We start from the raw sequence: 17659 nt of genomic DNA, 5'->3' as shown, positions 1-17659 counted from the left end.
TTAGTCTATTCCTAGAAAACATTGAGCCGCTGTAGTTTACAACAATTATAGTTTCTGAGGTGGAAGTTGGGAGAGTTATATTTGGGAGTTGTGGTGAGGGAGGCCCCGCTCTCTCCTTTCCCAGATGTTTAGTTCATTTTATTCCGATCTCCTCTGCATTATTGTAGCCATCTGCTGCAGCCTGTCAACTATGCCTCTGCCTATCCCTGTTCTCTCCTCTCCGCACAGGCTACACAAACGCCTCGCACCGCGTGGCTGCTGCCTCTCTAGCCTGGTGGTCCCTGCACGCACGACCCACGTGGAGTTCCAGGTCTCAGGCAGCCTCTGGAACTGCCGTTCTGCTGCCAACAAGGCAGACTTCATCCCAGCCTATGCTACCCTCCAGTCCCTCGACTTCTTGGCGCTGACGGAAACATGGATTACCACTGAAAACACTGCTACTCCTGCTGCTCTCTCCTCGTCTGACCATGTGTTCTCGCATACCCCGAGAGCATCTGGTCAGCGGGGTGGTGGCACAGGAATCCTCATCTCTCCCAAGTGGACATTCTCAATTTTTCCCCTGACCCATCTGTCTGTCTCCTCATTTGAATTCCATGCTGTCACAGTCACTAGCCCATTTAAGCTTAATATCCTTGTCATCTATCGCCCTCCAGGTTCCCTTGGAGAGTTAATCAATGAGCTTGACAAGTTCCTTTCCTGAGGATGGCTCACCCCTCACAGTTCTGGGGGATTTCAACCTCCCTACGTCTACATTTGACTCATTTCTCTCTGCCTCCTTCTTTCCACTCCTCTCCTCTTTTGACCTCACCCTCTCACCGTCCCCCCCTACTCACAAGGCAGGCAATACGCTTGACCTCATCTTTACTAGATGCTGTTCTTCTACTAATCTCACTGCAACTCCCCTCCAAGTCTCCGACCACTACTTTGTATCCTTTTCTCTCTCCCTCTCCTCCAACACTACTCACTCTGCCCCTACACAGATGGTAATGTGCCGTCGCAACCTTCGCTCTCTCTCTCCCGCTACTCTCTCCTCTTCCATCCTATCATCTCTTCCCTCTGCTCAATCCTTCTCCCTCCAATCTCCTGATTCTGCCTCCTCAACTCTCCTCTCCTCCCTTTCTGCATCCTTTGACTCTCTATGTCCCCTATCCTCCCGGCCGGCTCGGTCCTCCCCTCCAGCTCCGTGGCTTGATGACTCATTGCGAGCTCACAGAACAGAGCTCCGGGCAGCTGAGCGGAAATGGAAGAAAACTAGACTCCCTGCAGACCTGGCATCTTTTCACTCCCTCCTCTCTACATTTTATTCATCTGTTTCTGCTGGTAAGGCCACTTTCTACCACTCTAAATTCCAAGCATCCGCCTCTAACCCTAGGAAGCTCTTTGCCACATTCTCCTCCCTGCTGAATCCCCCCCCCCTCCTCCCTCTCTGTTGATGACTTCGTCAACCATTTTGAAAAGAAGGTTGACGACATCCGATCCTCGTTTGTTAAGTCAAATGACACTGCTGGTCCTGCTCACACTGCCCTACCCTATGCTTTGACTTCTTTCTCCCCTCTCTCTCCAGATAAAATCTTGCGACTTGTGACGGCAGGCCGCCTAACAACCTGCCCGCTTGACCCTATCCCCTCCTCTCTTCTCCAGACCATCTCCGGTGACCTTCTCCCTTACCTCACCTCGCTGATCAACTCATCCTTGACCGCTGGCTATGTCCCTTCCGTCTTCAAGAGAGCGAGAGTTGCACCCCTTCTCAAAAAACCAACACTCGATCCCTCTGATGTCAACAACTACAGACCAGTATCCCTTCTTTATTTTCTCTCCAAAACTATTGAGCGTGCCGTCTTTAGCCAACTCTTGCTATCTCTCTCAGAATGACCTTCTTGATCCAAACCAGTCAGGTTTCAAGACTGGTCATTCAACTGAGACTGCTATTCTCTGTGTCACAGAGGCTCTCCGCACTGCTAAAGCTAACTCTCTCTCCTCTGCTCTTGTCCTTCTAGACCTGTCTGCTGCCTTTGATACTGTAAACCATCAGATCCTCCTCTCCACCCTCTCCGAGCTGGGCATCTCCGGCGCGGCTCACTCTTGGATTGCGTCCTACCTGACCGGTCGCTCCTACCAAGTGGCGTGGCGAGAAGCTGTCTCCGCATCACGTGCTCTCACCACTGGTGTCCCCCAGGGCTCAGTTCTAGGCCCTCTCCTATTCTCGCTATACACCAAGTCACTTGGCTCTGTCATATCCTCACATGGCCTCTCCTATCATTGCTACGCTGACGACACACAACTAATCTTCTCCTTTCCCCCTTCTGATAACCAGGTGGCGAATCGCATCTCTGCATGTCTGGCAGACATATCAGTATGGATGACGGATCACCACCTCAAGCTGAACCTCGGCAAGACGGAGCTGCTCTTCCTCCCGGGGAAGGACTGCCCGTTCCATGATCTCGCCATCACGGTTGACAACTCCGTTGTGTCCTCCTCCCAGAGTGCGAAGAGCCTTGGCGTGACCCTGGACAACACCCTGTCGTTCTCCGCTAACATCAAGGCGGTGACCCGATCCTGTAGGTTCATGCTCTACAACATTCGGAGAGTACAACCCTGCCTTACACAGGAAGCGGCACAGGTCCTAATCCAGGCACTTGTCATCTCCCGTCTGGATTACTGCAACTCGCTGTTGGCTGGGCTCCCTGCCTGTGCCATTAAACCTCTACAACTCATCCAGAATGCCGCAGCCCGTCTGGTGTTCAACCTTCCCAAGTTCTCTCACGTCACCCCGCTCCTCCGCACACTCCACTGGCTTCCAGTTGAAGCTCGCATCTGCTACAAGACCATGGTGCTTGCCTACGGAGCTGTGAGGGGAACGGCACCTCCGTACCTTCAGGCTCTGATCAGTCCCTACACCCAAACGAGGGCACTGCATTCATCCACCTCTGGCCTGCTGGCTCCCCTATCTCTGCGGAAGCATAGTTCCCGCTCAGCCCAGTCAAAACTGTTTGCTGCTCTGGCACCCCAATGGTGGAACAAGCTCCCTCACGACGCCAGGACAGCGGAGTCACTCACCACCTTCCGGAGACATTTGAAACCCCACCTCTTTAAGGAATACCTGGGATAGGATAAAGTAATCCTTCTACCCCCCCCCCCCCCCCCCTTTACTCCAATCCACCCCCCCCCCCCAAACAATTTTTTTTCAAAAAATAAACAAAATTGTAAAGTGGTTATCCCACTGGCTATAAGGTGAATGCACCTATTTGTAAGTCGCTCTGGATAAGAGCGTCTGCTAAATGATGTAAATGTAGTCCCCTTGGTTACCTGATTCAGAGTGCAGATGTCCAACCACTAAAGAGTAAGTATGCATCTTAGAGAAGGCTAGTGACAGGTAAGTGGGAGGGGTTTCTACACTACACTACACTACCTACACTATCAACATCTATGGTCTGTGATCCAATCACAACCATGAACAACGAATGTCATGAAAAAAGGCTATGCGGATCAAAGCATCAAACACAACAAAAGGTGCAGAGGTAACCGTGTGTTGTGTGTCTTGGAGTAAATCTTACAGGGTTGACAGACATAACATTTTGTAAACATAGAGAGCAGTGCTTTTCAACCTGGTTGACAGTAGTGTTTATTGAACCCTGCTAAAGAGGTCAATATGTTTTCCATAGTTAGTGTTCAGTCTGATTTCTATTTGTTTAGCTATCTGTAGGCCCAGAGCCAAGGGGCCCCGTCTAACACCAGGTCCCCATCAGGGAGTAGACGACCTGTATTTATGTAACAGTCATATCACTTACACCATGTATTTTCACTGCAGTTAAAGTACAGTACAGTATGTTGTTATCAGCAGGGATGTGGGCCTTGCTCTGCCTATCTATTCCCTGTCTGTGAATATACTGTAGCCTAGTTCCAGCGGGGTTCCAATGGCCCCCTCTGTCCTTCACACAACAGCCGCGCCGACCCGTTCCCTCGCTAGCATTAAAATGTGCTGTATAAAGAAATTAAAAATTGCACTCTTTTGGCGAGGTACTGACTAATGGAACAAAAACTCAAAAAAGTTGCAATAAAAGTTCACTGTTAAGAGAGAAGAGTGGGTGACTTTAATTTCATCTCCTGTATTATTGTATGTGACCATGACGCTTTCCTGGTGTACAGCTCTGTTCCCTCTCTCATTTATCCCTCTTTCCCTGGCCATGACCCTGACCTTACCCAGGGATGGAGTGATGGCCATCACTCAATATGTCTGTAAGCCCCATGCTGACCAATGTTTCCCCCACCTTTACTGCCCAAACCATTTAGCCTCACACTGTTCTAATTAAACAATTTGGTGTTTGCTGCCTACAATGTTGTTTCTAGCGACTTTGTGCCCCACCAAGCAGCTGTAAATCCCCTCCCCCTCCTCACCTCTCGGTCAGAGCCTTGCTCTGGTTGTCCCTGGCAGCCTGCAGGTCTCTCTCAAGCCTCTTCTTCTCTGTCTCTATCTTCTCCTGGTCATTGGGCGCTTTCTTGCAGGGCTTGATGTACTGCAGCTCCTTGAGTAGCTCCTCCTTCTCGTTGATGAGGATGAGGCGGTCGCGCTCTGGGTCCAGCAGCCCCGGCCACGCCTCACTGTCCAGCTTGGCTATCTGCACCTCGATGGTGGCAATCCTGGAGGTGGAGGGAGGAGAGCAGAGATCATATATTTAATGTTCTATTATGTTTTATTTATATGTTCTCCTGCTCTAAGGCCCTGCAATAGACTAGAGTCCAGGGGGTGTACTTGTACATCAAGCTGCCTGATGCTACAAAAACAGGAAAAAGGCTCCTGCGAGCCGTTCCCGCTCGCACAAGCCAAGGCTTCGTGTAAGGCTACTTACTTATGTTCTATTTAATTGTGTGGAGGAGGGAAGGTTTAAAAGAGATATAACATATGATAAGCCTTATAAGTCATTATAAGGGCTCATGAATGCTTATAACGAGTTATAAAGTCACTAGACTGATGGGTTGTGTTGGGAATGAGTAATCTGGGTTATACAAATTACCTTCTATTTGCTTCTTCATACTTCAGGCTCAGTCGCACCTTCTCTGCCAAGTTGTTGGTATTTGTCACAAACTATATCAAACAAAAGAATAACAAAAATCAAGGCGGTGTGACAAAGCTACATTCTGATCAATTAATGACGCAACCAGTTTCTGCATCGTTCCATGGCACGCTTCCAAAGGTTTCACCTGGGTCCTGTTCATTAGGGCACACCAAAGGAAAACATTTTGAAACTGAAAATTAAAACAAGCATTTCCTATTGGACAAGTCCAGGTATACCCTCACAATTTCAGTCTATTGTCTTCCGTGCCAACTGAACAGACCCCCGCTCACCTCAGCAGGTATGTTGGTCTGGGATCCGGCTTCGGAGTAGAGGCGAGGGATGAACAGCTCAGAGTTGGCCAGGGAGGGGCTGCTGCCCCACAGGTCAGACTGAGAACCCACTGAGTCCAGCTGGAAGCCATCCTTAAGCACTGCTAGTTTCTACAGGGAGAGACCGACCGACACACACAGGTTTGACAAATTAGAGATAGTGAAATCAAAATTGAATCACGGCTAGTATGTTTATATCCTTTGCTGTGTCTGTGTGTCTTACATTCACAAAGCTCCTGTCCTATGGTTTAAATCTATAACACACTCAGAGATAGATAGAGATACATGTAACTGCCTGAATAAAGGAAACACCAACATAATGTGTCTTAATAGGGCGTTGGGCCAACACGAGCCAGAACAGCTTCAATGCACCTTGGCATAGATTCTACAAGCGTCTGGAACTCTATTAGAGGGATGGGACACCATTCTTCCACAAGCAATTCCATAACTTGGTGTTTTGTTGATGGTGGTGGAAAATGCTGTCTCAGACACCGCTCCAGAATCTTCCATAAGTGTTCAATTGTGTTGAGGTATGGTGACTGACACGGCCATGGCATACATCATTTTCATGCTTATCAAACCATTCAGTGACCACTCGTGCCCTGGATTTTTATACATGACCCTGAGCATGATGGGATGTTAATTGCTTAATTACCTCAGGAACCACACCTGTTTGAAGCACCTGTTTTCAATATACTTTGTTTCCCTCATTTACTCAAGTGTTTCATTATTTTGGCAGATACCTGTAGACGAGTACATTGCATAAAGATGTGTTTTTGAAATGTGAACCCTTTTTGCAACATTTGCCAAAAACAGTAACCTACTTATATCTGTGCTGTGATAAAAATCAGTGCTGATCTTCAAGGTTGTTGATAAATATCATACATGGCTCAGCACTGAAACATGGAGTGGAATGAACCTTATCTTGACTATTGTAAACACTTCAAGTAAAAACAGCATAGAGAAGACTGCCAACCGAGGCTCCCCTTGGACACAATACTGAGTAGGGCAGGCTTCATATATGCACACAATGATACGATTATTGTGAATGGTCAGAATAATATAATATACTGAACTAAAATATAAACGCAACATGTAAAGTGTTGGTCTCATGTTTCATGAGCTGAACAAAAACCTTATTTCTCAAAAATGTTGTGCACAAATTTGTTTACATCCCTGTTAGTGAGCATTTCTCCTTTGCCAAGATAATCCATCCACCTGACAAGTGTGGCATATCAAGAAGCTGATTAAACAGCATGATCATTACACAGGTGAACCTTGTGCTGGGGACAATAAAAGGCCACTCTAAAATGTGCAGTTTTGTCACAAAACACAATGCCACAGATGTCTCAAGTTGAGGGAGCGTGCAATTGGCATGCTGACTGCAGGAATGTCCACCAGAGCCGTTGCCAGAGAATTGAATGTTAATTTCTCTACCATAAGCCGCATGCCTCACAACCGCAGACCACTTCGCCAGCCCAGGACCTCCACATCCGGCTTCTTCACCTGCAGGATCGTCTGAGACCAGCCACCCAGACAGCTGATGAAACTCAGCAGTATTTCGGTCTGTGGGGAAAAACTAATTCTGATTGGCAGGTCCTGGCTCCCCAGTGGGTGGGCCTATGCCCTCCCAGGCCCACCCATAGCTGCACCCCTGCCCAGTCATGTGAAATGTATTTCAATTGACTGATTTCCTTATATGAACACCATGGGACCACGCAGCCGTCATACCGCTCAGGAAGGAGACGCGTTCTGTCTCCTAGAGATGAACGTACTTTGGTGTGAAAAGTGCAAATCAATCCCAGAACAACAGCAAAGGACCTTGTGAAGATGCTGAAGGAAACAGGTACAAAAGTATCTATTTCCACAGTAAAACGAGTCCTATATCAACATAACCTGAAAGGCCGCTCAGCAAGGAAGAAGCCACTGCTCCAAAACCACCATAAAAAAGCCAGACTACGGTTTGCAACTGCACATGGGGACAAAGATTGTACTTTCTGGAGAATTGTCCTCTGGTCTGATGAAACAAAAATAGAACAGTTTGGCCATAATGACCATCGTTATGTTTGGAGGAAAAGGGGGGTGGCTTGCAAGCCAAAGTCAAGGTATTGGAGTGGCCATCACAAAGCCCTGACCTCAATCCTATAGAAAATGTGTGGGCAGAACTGAAAAAGCGTGTGCGAGCAAGGAGGCCTACAAACCTGACTCAGTTACACCAGCTCTGTCAGGAGGAATGGCCCAAAATTCACCCAACTTATTGTGGGAAGCTTGTGGAAGGCTACCCAAAACGTTTTACCCAAGTTAAACAATTTAAAGGCAATGCTACCAAATACAAATTGAGTGTATGTAAACTTCTGACCCACTGGGAATGTGATGAAATAAATAAAATCTTAAATAAATAATTCTCTCTACTATTATTCTGACATTTCTCATTCTTAAAATAAAGTGGTGATCCTAACGGACCTAAGACAGGGAATTTTTACTAGGATTAAATGTCAGGAATTATGAAAAACTGAGTTTAAATGTATTTGGCTAAGGTGTATGTAAACTTCCTACTTCAACTGTATATACTGTATTTTATACTATTCTACTGTATCTTAGTCCATGCCGCTCTGACGTCGCTCGTCCATATATGTATATATTCTTAATAAATTCCTTACTTTGATTTGTGTGTATTGGGCATATGTTGTGAAATTGTTAGAAATTACTTGTTAAATATTACTGCACTGTCGGAGCTAGAAGCACAACCATTTCGGAACACCAGCAATAACATCTGCTAAACACGTGCATGTGACCAATAAAAATAGATTTGATTTAATGTTATTTTTGTGACGCATATTTGATTCTGAGTTTGGACATAATATACACTCCATCGCCAAAAATATGTGGACACCTGCTCGACAAACATCTCAATCCAAAATCATGGGCATTAATATGGAGTTGGTCCCCCATTTGCTGCATAACAGCCTCCACTCTTCTGGGAAGGTTTTCCACTAGATGTTGGAACATTGCTGCGGGGAATTGCTTCCATTCAGCCACAAAAGCATTAGTGAGGTCGGGCACTGATGTTATGCGATTAGGCCTGGCTCGCAGTCTGCGTTCCAATTCATCCCAAAGGTGTTTGATGGGGTTGGGGTCAGGGCTCTGTGCAGGCCAGTCAAGTTCTTCCACACCGATCTCGACAAACCATTTCTGTATGGATCTCGCTTTGTGCACGGGGGCATTGTCATGCTGAAACAGGAAAGGGCCTTTCCCAAACTTTTGCCACAAAGTTGGAAGCACAGAATCGTCTAGATTTCCCTTCACTGGAACTAAGGGGCCTAGACCGAACCATGACAAACAGCCCCAGACCATTATTCCTCCCCCACCAAACTTTACAGTTGGAACTAGGTATTCGGGCAGGTAGCGTTCTCCTGGCATCTGCCAAACCTAAATTCGTCCGTCGGACTGCCAGATGGTGAAGAGTGATTAAATCACTCCAGATTGCTCCAGAGTCCAATGGCGGCAAGCTTTACACCACTCCAGCCGACGCTTGGCATTGCACATGGTGATCTCAGGCTTGTGTGCGGCTGCTCGGCCATTGAAACCCATTTCATGAAGCTCCCGACGAACAGCTCTTGTGCTGACGTTGCTTCCAGGGGCAGTTTGGAACTCGGTAGTGAGTGTTGCAACCAGTGGGCAGACGATTTTTACGCGCTACGCGCTTCAGCACTCAGCAGTCCCATTCTGTGAGCTTGTGTGGCCTACCACTTCGCGGCTGAGTCGTTGTTGCTCCTAGATGTTTCCAGTTCACAATAACAGCACTTACAGTTGACCAGGGCAGCTCTAGCAGGGCAGAAATTTGACAAAATGACTTGTTGGAAAGGTGGCATCCTATAACGATGCCACGTTGAAAGTCACTGAGCTCTTTAGTACGGGCCATTCTACTGCCTATGTTTGTCTATGGAGATTGCATGGCGGTGTGCTCGATTTTATACACTTGTCAGTAACGGGTGTGGCTGAAATAGCCGAATCCACTAATTTGAAGGGGTTTCCACATATTTTTGGCCATGTAGTGTAAAGTTTATATGTGAAAACTACTAAGATGCATACTTTCAGTTTTTCCAAAATCACTTCAGTCACGCAAAAGAAGGAAGCTCGTGCTAGCACACGTGCAGATCAAATACACCGCTATCACGCTGATGAAGGTATTTACATGTCCTAATAATTCGAAGAATTGCTCAGAAAATCTGGTGTTTTAATCGGCGTATGCTTACTTCAACTATGACCTTACGCGGATTAAGATAAACAGAGTAAGGTGTTTACACGACTAATGCCATAATCGGCCTACTCCCATAATCAGTTTTATATCGAATTATTAGTGTGCATGTAAATGTACTCATACACTGCAGTCAAACAGACACTACAAAGCCAACACACATACAACTGAACTGTCAGCGGCAGAAGGCTGGGGAGGGGAGGCATCCCAGTGTGGGGAGCGAGAGAGTGAATCATGGGGGCTCTGCATTATTAAACACAATCCAGCCCCTACTAACAAACACGTTTGTTGTTTTCTACAATTGCTGCCACCAAGATTAAAAATGGGGCGTGTATGTGTGTGTGCGTGTGTATGTGTCCTCAGCAGAGTTGGGAGCATGAAGTAGGCAGGCAAATACCAACCACGCACCAAGTCTCAGCCTGCTGCTGCATCATTGATTGAGCAGCAAAGTCATGGCAGGAATATGTATGAGTCTGTCCGTCCGTCTGTCTGTCTGTCACTCAGCCCAGGGGACGCTGGGACATGAGAGGGGAGACGGAGAGGTTGCAGGGGACAGAGGAAAAGAGGGAGGGTGGGAGAGAGGGTGATACCCAGGCGGAGAGAAAACTGAGCTGTGTGAGACGAAGAGGCACACAAGACTGAGACAAGACTCTGCAGTACCTGTCTACCACCTCCCTGTCCTCTTTCCCCTTCTTCTTCCTTCTCTCTCCCCCTCTCTTTCCCTGCCTGACAGTCAGTCCAGCCCATCTCCCTCCCTCGCTCCTTTCCATCTCTCCTTCCTTTCCCTGACAGTCAGCCCAACTCTAAACAGCCACACTCTCCCCCCTCCCTCCATTCCCCATAGCCTCATATGAGGCTGTCTCCTATATATCTCCGCACACAACACCTGACCGCCATCCCATCTTATCCATTCACCAACCCCTCTCCCTCCCTCATCCCCCTCTCATCCCATCCCTACTTGCCTGCATGAGCTCCTGTTTCTCCTTCTCCCCGGAGCTGATGGCATCCCGGATGGACTTCACCTCATTCAGGATGGCCTGCGCCTCGTGAAGATTGACACCGTAAGGTGCGCTGGACACCTTGTGGTCGATCCTGGAGGGAGGCACACGGTGGAAACAGATCAGAGAGTGAGTTATTAAACGGTCTTTAAATAGTACACCTGAAGATAGTGCCATCTGAGTTGTACATTTTTGCTCTCAGATTATTATTATTTAGTTTGGGGTTTGTTAAAGGAGGGATGTTGTTTAAAAAACACATTTCATTTTCACTATGATAATCCTACTGTGTCACTTTCAAACAATCCTGATCTAATCTAGACAGCAGTGAACAATAAGAAAACTAAGGATCTATTACAGGAGTCAAACTGGATTTAAAGGGCCACAGGTATAGAGAGAGAGGAAAGAGCCCGTCAGCGACACAGGGAGAGAGACCATCCATCCGTGGCGACAGCAGCAAATATGTAAAGCCAATCATCAGCAAGTCATGCGTGCAGTGGAACAACAGGTCTTTCCACATTCTTCTGAGAGCAAAGGAGGGAGGGAGGGTGCGAGGGAGGGGAGCAGCACTCCTCCGTTACAGGCCAAGGAGAACTAGAACAAGTGAAGCCTCTGTAAGCCTTTTCCACCTGGCTGTTAGAATAGATACTCTTATTCTATTTCGGTCTTATGTTATAAAGACCCTAAGGTATTTTCTTTGGGAAAGGAGAGCTTAGGACCGACATAGGATGTTACTGTGTTAGTATATTATTATTATTGTTTCATGAGGGTTGGTAAAAGTCTTTGATATCAAATGAAGGTCACGGAAGAACGGATTGGAATCCAACTGAACCACTATGTATCTTGTCGTTCGTTTACAAAAACAAAACAAACAAAAAACAAAAGAAATCACAGAAATGAGCCAGGGCCCGGCTTTTTCCACAAGACACATTGTAGAAGCAGCACTTCAGGCACTCCAAGAGAATTGTGCTTCGCAGGCAAAAATAGTGATATTTGACCATTTTGAAGGTCACGCATGAAATTACAATTTAATTCACTGTCTGTTTGTAAATGTCAGCGAGTTGCCATTTCGACCATAGTGAGAGCTGAGAGCTTCGAGTGTGTTGATGTGTTGACAACGGGAATCTTTCTGCAACTGTATCGAAAAAAGCAGAAGCCTACTACTACGGTGTAGTGTAATTGTGATTGTGTAACGAGGTCGGGTTGCACTTACTCTTTCAGCGTTTCAAAGCCCTGCTCTTTGTACTGCAACTCTTGTTTCATGCAGGCTAGGTCCCTCTTCAGCTTATTCACCTAAAAGAGACAAACACACAGGAATATAGTTATTTCACTGAAATAAAAAATGTCCCAAGTCAAAATACAATTGATTACTGGGAATATGATTATATTCGGCGGATTCACCCGAGAGAAACACACAGTATGATTTACTGAAATTAAAAATGTCCAGTTGTAATACAATTGATTACGGAGAATGATTATTTGGCTATATTTGGGAACAGCTGATTCAAATAGAACCGATTGTGTTTGTTCCATGCAGAAAAAATAAGTAGGATATAACTGATAATGCGCCTTATCGCATCTAATATGAATAAATATGATTAAAACAAAACATTTGCTTATTGTTTTTTTATGAAATGTGGAGGAGTGAGGGGGGGAAACATCGACAAATAATCCAACAGAGTGTGTTACTGTTACGCAACACCAACTGGCAGCTCTGGGACGTGTCCCAAATGGCACCCTATGTAGTACACTACTTTTGACCAGAGTCCTATGGGCCCTGGTCAAAAGTAGTACACCATATAGGGAATAAGGTGCCATTTGGGACGCAACCCTGGGTGCAGGTCTCAGACAAAGATGTCACTTACACACATTCCTCCTTTACAATGAGAAAGAGAGTTGGACACTCAGTCACTTAGCAACAGCCCGTTGGACTAAGCCTATTTCATGCACTAATGTCTGCTTAGGGATGAGAATTAAGCCCCAACAGAAGACTTAAGAACATATGGGTATACACATCCATTCCTAATGTGACTGAACACAAGTAATGCAGGCCATAGATAAAGTACAGAGACAGTGTAAAAAAAAAAAACTGTTTTTGTGCTACTTATACAGTACCAGTCCAAGGTTTGAACACACCTACTCATTCCAGGGTTTTTCTTTATTTGTACTATTTTCTACATTGTAGAATAATAGTGAAGACATCAAAACTATGAAATAACACATATGAAATCATGTAGTAACCAAAAAAGTGTTAAACAAATCAAAATATATTTTATATTTGAGATTCTTCAAAGTAGCCACCCTTTGCCTTGATGACAGCTTTGCACACTCTTGGCTTTCTCTCAACCAGCATCATGAGGTAGTCACCTGGAATGCATTTCAATTAACAGGTGTGCCTTGTTAAAAGTTAATTTGTGGGGGGGGGGGGGGGGGTATACAGAAGATAGCCCTATTTGGTAAAAGACCAAGTCCATATTATGGCAAGAACAGCTCAAATAAGCAAAGAGAAACGACAGCCATCATTACTTTAAGACAAGAAGGTCAGTTAGTACGGACAATTTCAAGAACTTTTAAAGTTTCTTCAAGTTCAGTCGCAAAAACTATCAAGCGCTATGATGAAACTGGCTCTCATGAGGACCGGCACAGGAAAGGAAGATCCAGAGTTACCTCTGCTGCAGAGGATAAGTTCATTAGAATTACCAGCCTCAGAAATTGCAGCCAAAATAAATGCTTCACAGAGTTCAAGTCACAGACACATCTCACCATCAACTGTTCAGAGGGGACTGTGTGAATCAGGCCTTCATGGTCAAATTGCTGCAAAGAAACCACTATTAAAAGACATTAATAAGAAGAAGAGACTTGCTTGGGACAAGAAACACGAGCAATGGACATTAGACCGGTGGAAATCTGTCCTTTGGTCTGGAGTCCAAATTGGAGATTTTTGGTTCCAACCACCGTGTCTTTGTGAGACGCAGTGTAGGTGAACGGATGATCTCTGCATGTGTAGCTCCCACAGTGAAGCATGGAGGAAGAGGTGTGATGGTGTGGGGGTGCTTTGCTGGTGACACCATCTGGTTTGGGCTTAGTGGGACTATCATTTGTTTTTCAACAGGACAATGACCCAACACACCTTCAGGATGTGTAAGGGCTATTTTACCAAGAAGGAGAGTGATGGAGTGCTGCATCAGATGACCTGGCCTCCACAATCACCCGACCTCTAACCAATTGAGATGGTTTGGGATGAGTTGGACCGCAGAGTGAAGGAAAAGCAGCCAACAAGTGCTCAGCATATGTGGGAACTGCTTCAAGACTGTTTGGAAAAGCATTCCAAGTGAAGCTGGTTGAGAGAATGCCAAGAGTGTGCAAAGCTGTCATCAAGGCAAAGGGTGGCTACTTTGAAGAATCTAAAATACAAAATATATTTTGATTTTTTAAACACTTTTTTGCTTACTACATGATTCCATATGTGTTATTTCATAGTTTTGATGTCTTCACTATTATTCTACAATGTAGAAAATAGTGAAAATAAAGAAAAACCCTGGAATGAATAGGTGTGTCCAAACTTTTGACTGGTACTGTATATCTTTTTTGTATAGTACTACTGATATTGATTACTGCAATGTTGGGAAAGAGCAAGCAAAAAAGGCATTTCATTGTACATGACAAAAACTTGAAAGAGTGGTTTCTTACCCTACTTTTGGAAGTGACTATCTCGGCTTTGAGGACTTCTGGGTCATATTTACTGCTGGAGGATGATCTGGAATTCACTGTGGGAGATAAGATGAGAGGGTGAGCCGGGGCGTTATCTAATCCACTACGTTGCTTTATTCAACTTCAAGGCCCTTCTCATCAATCCCCTGTGTATTTTCAAACTACTGTAAATCACCACTTCAAGTCTGAGCAACGACAGAGGATTCCTCTTAAGAATGGAGTCAAGTTAAGTATTGTAGCATGTATTCAAACTTTTATTATAACTGACAACTTGAGTAAACTATGATGAGCTGCAATCCTATGATCAAATTGATGTGCACCTTCCCAACAGAGATGTCAAAAGCATTTCATCACTCAGAAGACTAAAAGACTAGTCTTATAAAAGACAACCCCTATCACTCTAGTTCTCTTCCCCGTTGCCGCCTATCCCTTCTGTCACCCCATAACCCTGTCTCCCTGCCCCCCCTGGCTGGTCCAGGTCCTTACAGCTGGTCTGGGAGGTGGACTTGTCCCTCCAGGTGTTGTTGAGCTGGAGGTATTCCTGCTGGGCCAGGCGCAGGCGCTGCTCCTTCACCTGGTAGATCTCCTTCTGGGCACTCAGCGCGTCCTTGGCCACATCCAGGTACTCCCGCAGCATGACCTTCTGCTCCCGCTGCCACTGGGCCCGTGGGTCCTCCAGCTGAGTGCTCTCTGATGTGGGAAGCGAGGGGGATGAGGAAAGAGGGCAATCAATTGGAGAGGACAGGGAGACAGAACATAAGAAACAAGAATGGACGAGATAATATATATTTATTCTAATCACAATTTTGGATCCTGATTTGACCGGCCATTTGTTTTCCCACAAATGTGTGATGAATATGGGTGCTGGAAGTTATAGTTATGGAGTATTGCATATCTGGACTCACTTGTGTTATGGTCCACATAGTAGGCCCCGACATTGGGGTCGTAGGCCTCCTCCCAACCCACTGGCAGTTCATCTCCAATGCAATCAGCAAATGTCAGAGGTTTAGTCTGCCTGAAAATCACACACAAGAAACAACAGTCAACTGATGTTAAGAATTAGAGAGGTGTCACAGCAAAAGTAAATCAGGATGACCATGCCAAGATAGTTGGCCATCCAGGGTTCATGCCAAGATAGATAATTTGGTTGTCACTGAGGGCTACCACCATTGCAGTGTGTGTGTGTCTCTCTAATAGGGGGGTCTAGTTAGAATGGGTCTCTATTCACCTCTGGCTTGCAAAGCACAATAGCCGGAAGCTGGGGCCTGACATTCCACAAGTAGAGTTAACACATCGCCTGGAGGTTTCTGAGGCAACCAATCCAGGCCTTCCAACACAAGGCCAGAGCTCTGGATCACAGGAGACCCAGTAGGACCTCAGTGGCCACCACACACAAAGCACCTCAGAAGGACTCTACAAACAGGACCAATGTGCAATGTGCCAACGGAAAAAGTGAAGGGGCCTATTTGCTGAGTAACGGTCCAAAAATCAGCCTCTCTGGGTCTTTACATTAGCTGATTTGAGGTGATTTTGATAGGCTACTGTTGTCTTTTCCATGCTGGTCTAACTTGGCACAACCTCCTATGGCATAAACCCCTACGCTAAAGGACAGAATACAAATTATGCTAATGTCCAAGTTTTTGACAAAGTTATCAGTGGCACAGCCGACATGTACACTTTTAGAAAAATAGGTGTTATCTAGAACCTAAAAGGGTTCTTCGGCTGTCCCCATAGGAGAACCCTTTGAAGAACACTTTTTTGTTCCAGGTAGAATCCTTTTTGGTTACAGGTAGAACCCTTTTGGGTTCCGGGTTCTACCTGGAACCAAAAAGGGTTCTCCTATTGGGACAGCCGAAGAACCCTTTTGGAGGCCTTTTTTCTAAGAGTGTAGGAAAACTTGTCTTAGTCTTTTCTTTTGCTCAAACTCTGTTCTGAAGACTGCAGATATTACCATCCTCACAGAGCCTTTTGCTCAGGGTGAAACTGAACAGGTTCCTTTTTCACTTTATGAATAATTAAAAGGGCCAGCAAAGACCCCCTTAGCCCCATACTAAATGTATCTCTCGGAGGAAAAGGTTTGTGGAGAACAAACGCAAATCCCCCAAAAGCTGGCTGCGGGGTCCTTTGAGTGACTGTGTGCGCATCATCATATTATTTTATTAATTCCACTGTCGCTGTCCTCTCACCCCTGCAAATTCAAACCCTTATCACTCTGAGCTGATGGCCGAACTCATCACTCATCATCATTACCCTCCAAGTAGCGCTGAATCACTGTCTCACTCGGCCAACCAGAGGGCTTTAAATAGGCCCAGAGCTTAGCGTGAGGCACTCACTGGTTGTTCATTGGAATGCAAGACCTCTCCCAGTCTGTCTGGAGAGGATACCAGGCTAGACATCTCTTCATCTCTTCAGACAGTGATGAGTCTTAAATAACTAATCTTGGGTAGTGAGTGACCCGCCTAAGGCTTCTATAATTGTCTTTTGTGACCCGCAAGATAAAATAAATCCTGTTTCTTTCCAGCCTTTTCCATAAACTGTGTGATCCAGGAAAGACCAGCCGTGACCCTACATTAGGAAAGCACTCCCCTGGAGGATAGGGTTTATCAACATTCTGTTTTTGTTGAACTGTGTGAGTTCCTTACAATACTGGTAGTGGGCCTATATAGCGAGAGCAGCTTTCTGAGGCCCTAGTTGATGATTCTTCAGGTTTAACCTCTAGCTAAGTGTTTCACACAAAGACCGGGGGTCTGGCATTTCCTGGTGAGCAGCAGCATTACAACTTAGTTGAGTGAGTGTCGGTGGTGAAAAACACTAGGCAGGCTTGCAAACAAAGTCAAACACCCTGGCACATGCTCTAATGCAAAGCAACAAAGCGTGCGGCCGAGTGCAAACATGGGGGAGCATAACTGAAAGATGAGTCAGAGACTTTCAGTCAAAGCACTATAAATTCCTCAAGTCAAATGTATGAGGCTCCAACCTACATTTCATTGCGCTCAAGGTCCAACAATCAAGTAGAGCTGCTAGCTGCTTCAGCTCCCCCCTGGCAACGGCTCAGTATCTGGGAGATAACATTCCATTCACCTGACAGAATGCGTTGGGTGCGTCACCATGAGGGTGGATAAACAATATGGCTGGCTGAGGTATGCGAATGCAGCCAACAGAGATACTGACAGGGCAGAGGCTCATTAGATGAATGTATACTGAACAAAAATATAAAAACGCAACATACAACAATTTCAAAGATTTCGCTGAGTTACAGTTCATATAATGAAATTAGTCAATTGGGAGCCAGGCCCACCCACTGGGGAGCTA

The 17659-nt window shown here is 45.8% G+C and overlaps 1 protein-coding gene across 2 annotated transcripts in view; it reads right to left on the bottom strand.

Annotated features, from left to right (window-relative positions):
- Positions 1-17659, bottom strand: part of LOC311143192 (protein KIBRA-like) — a 35286-nt gene that overhangs the window by 15439 nt on the left and 2188 nt on the right. For both annotated transcript variants that reach the window (XM_084178977.1, XM_084178978.1), the window contains exons 2-9: positions 15253-15362; positions 14834-15037; positions 14327-14403; positions 11850-11929; positions 10604-10733; positions 5345-5494; positions 5013-5083; positions 4396-4638 (exon numbers count right to left, since the gene is read on the bottom strand). In XM_084178977.1, coding sequence (XP_084035103.1) covers positions 4396-4638; positions 5013-5083; positions 5345-5494; positions 10604-10733; positions 11850-11929; positions 14327-14403; positions 14834-15037; positions 15253-15362 — 1065 coding nt within the window. The remainder of the gene's footprint in view (positions 1-4395; positions 4639-5012; positions 5084-5344; positions 5495-10603; positions 10734-11849; positions 11930-14326; positions 14404-14833; positions 15038-15252; positions 15363-17659) is intronic.

Source organism: Coregonus lavaretus (assembly GCF_964263955.1).
Source record: "Coregonus lavaretus genome assembly, chromosome: 15".
Lineage (NCBI taxonomy): Eukaryota > Metazoa > Chordata > Actinopteri > Salmoniformes > Salmonidae > Coregonus > Coregonus lavaretus.
The sequence above is the reverse complement of the archived record's forward strand: the minus strand, read 5'-3'. Positions and strand labels throughout refer to the sequence as shown.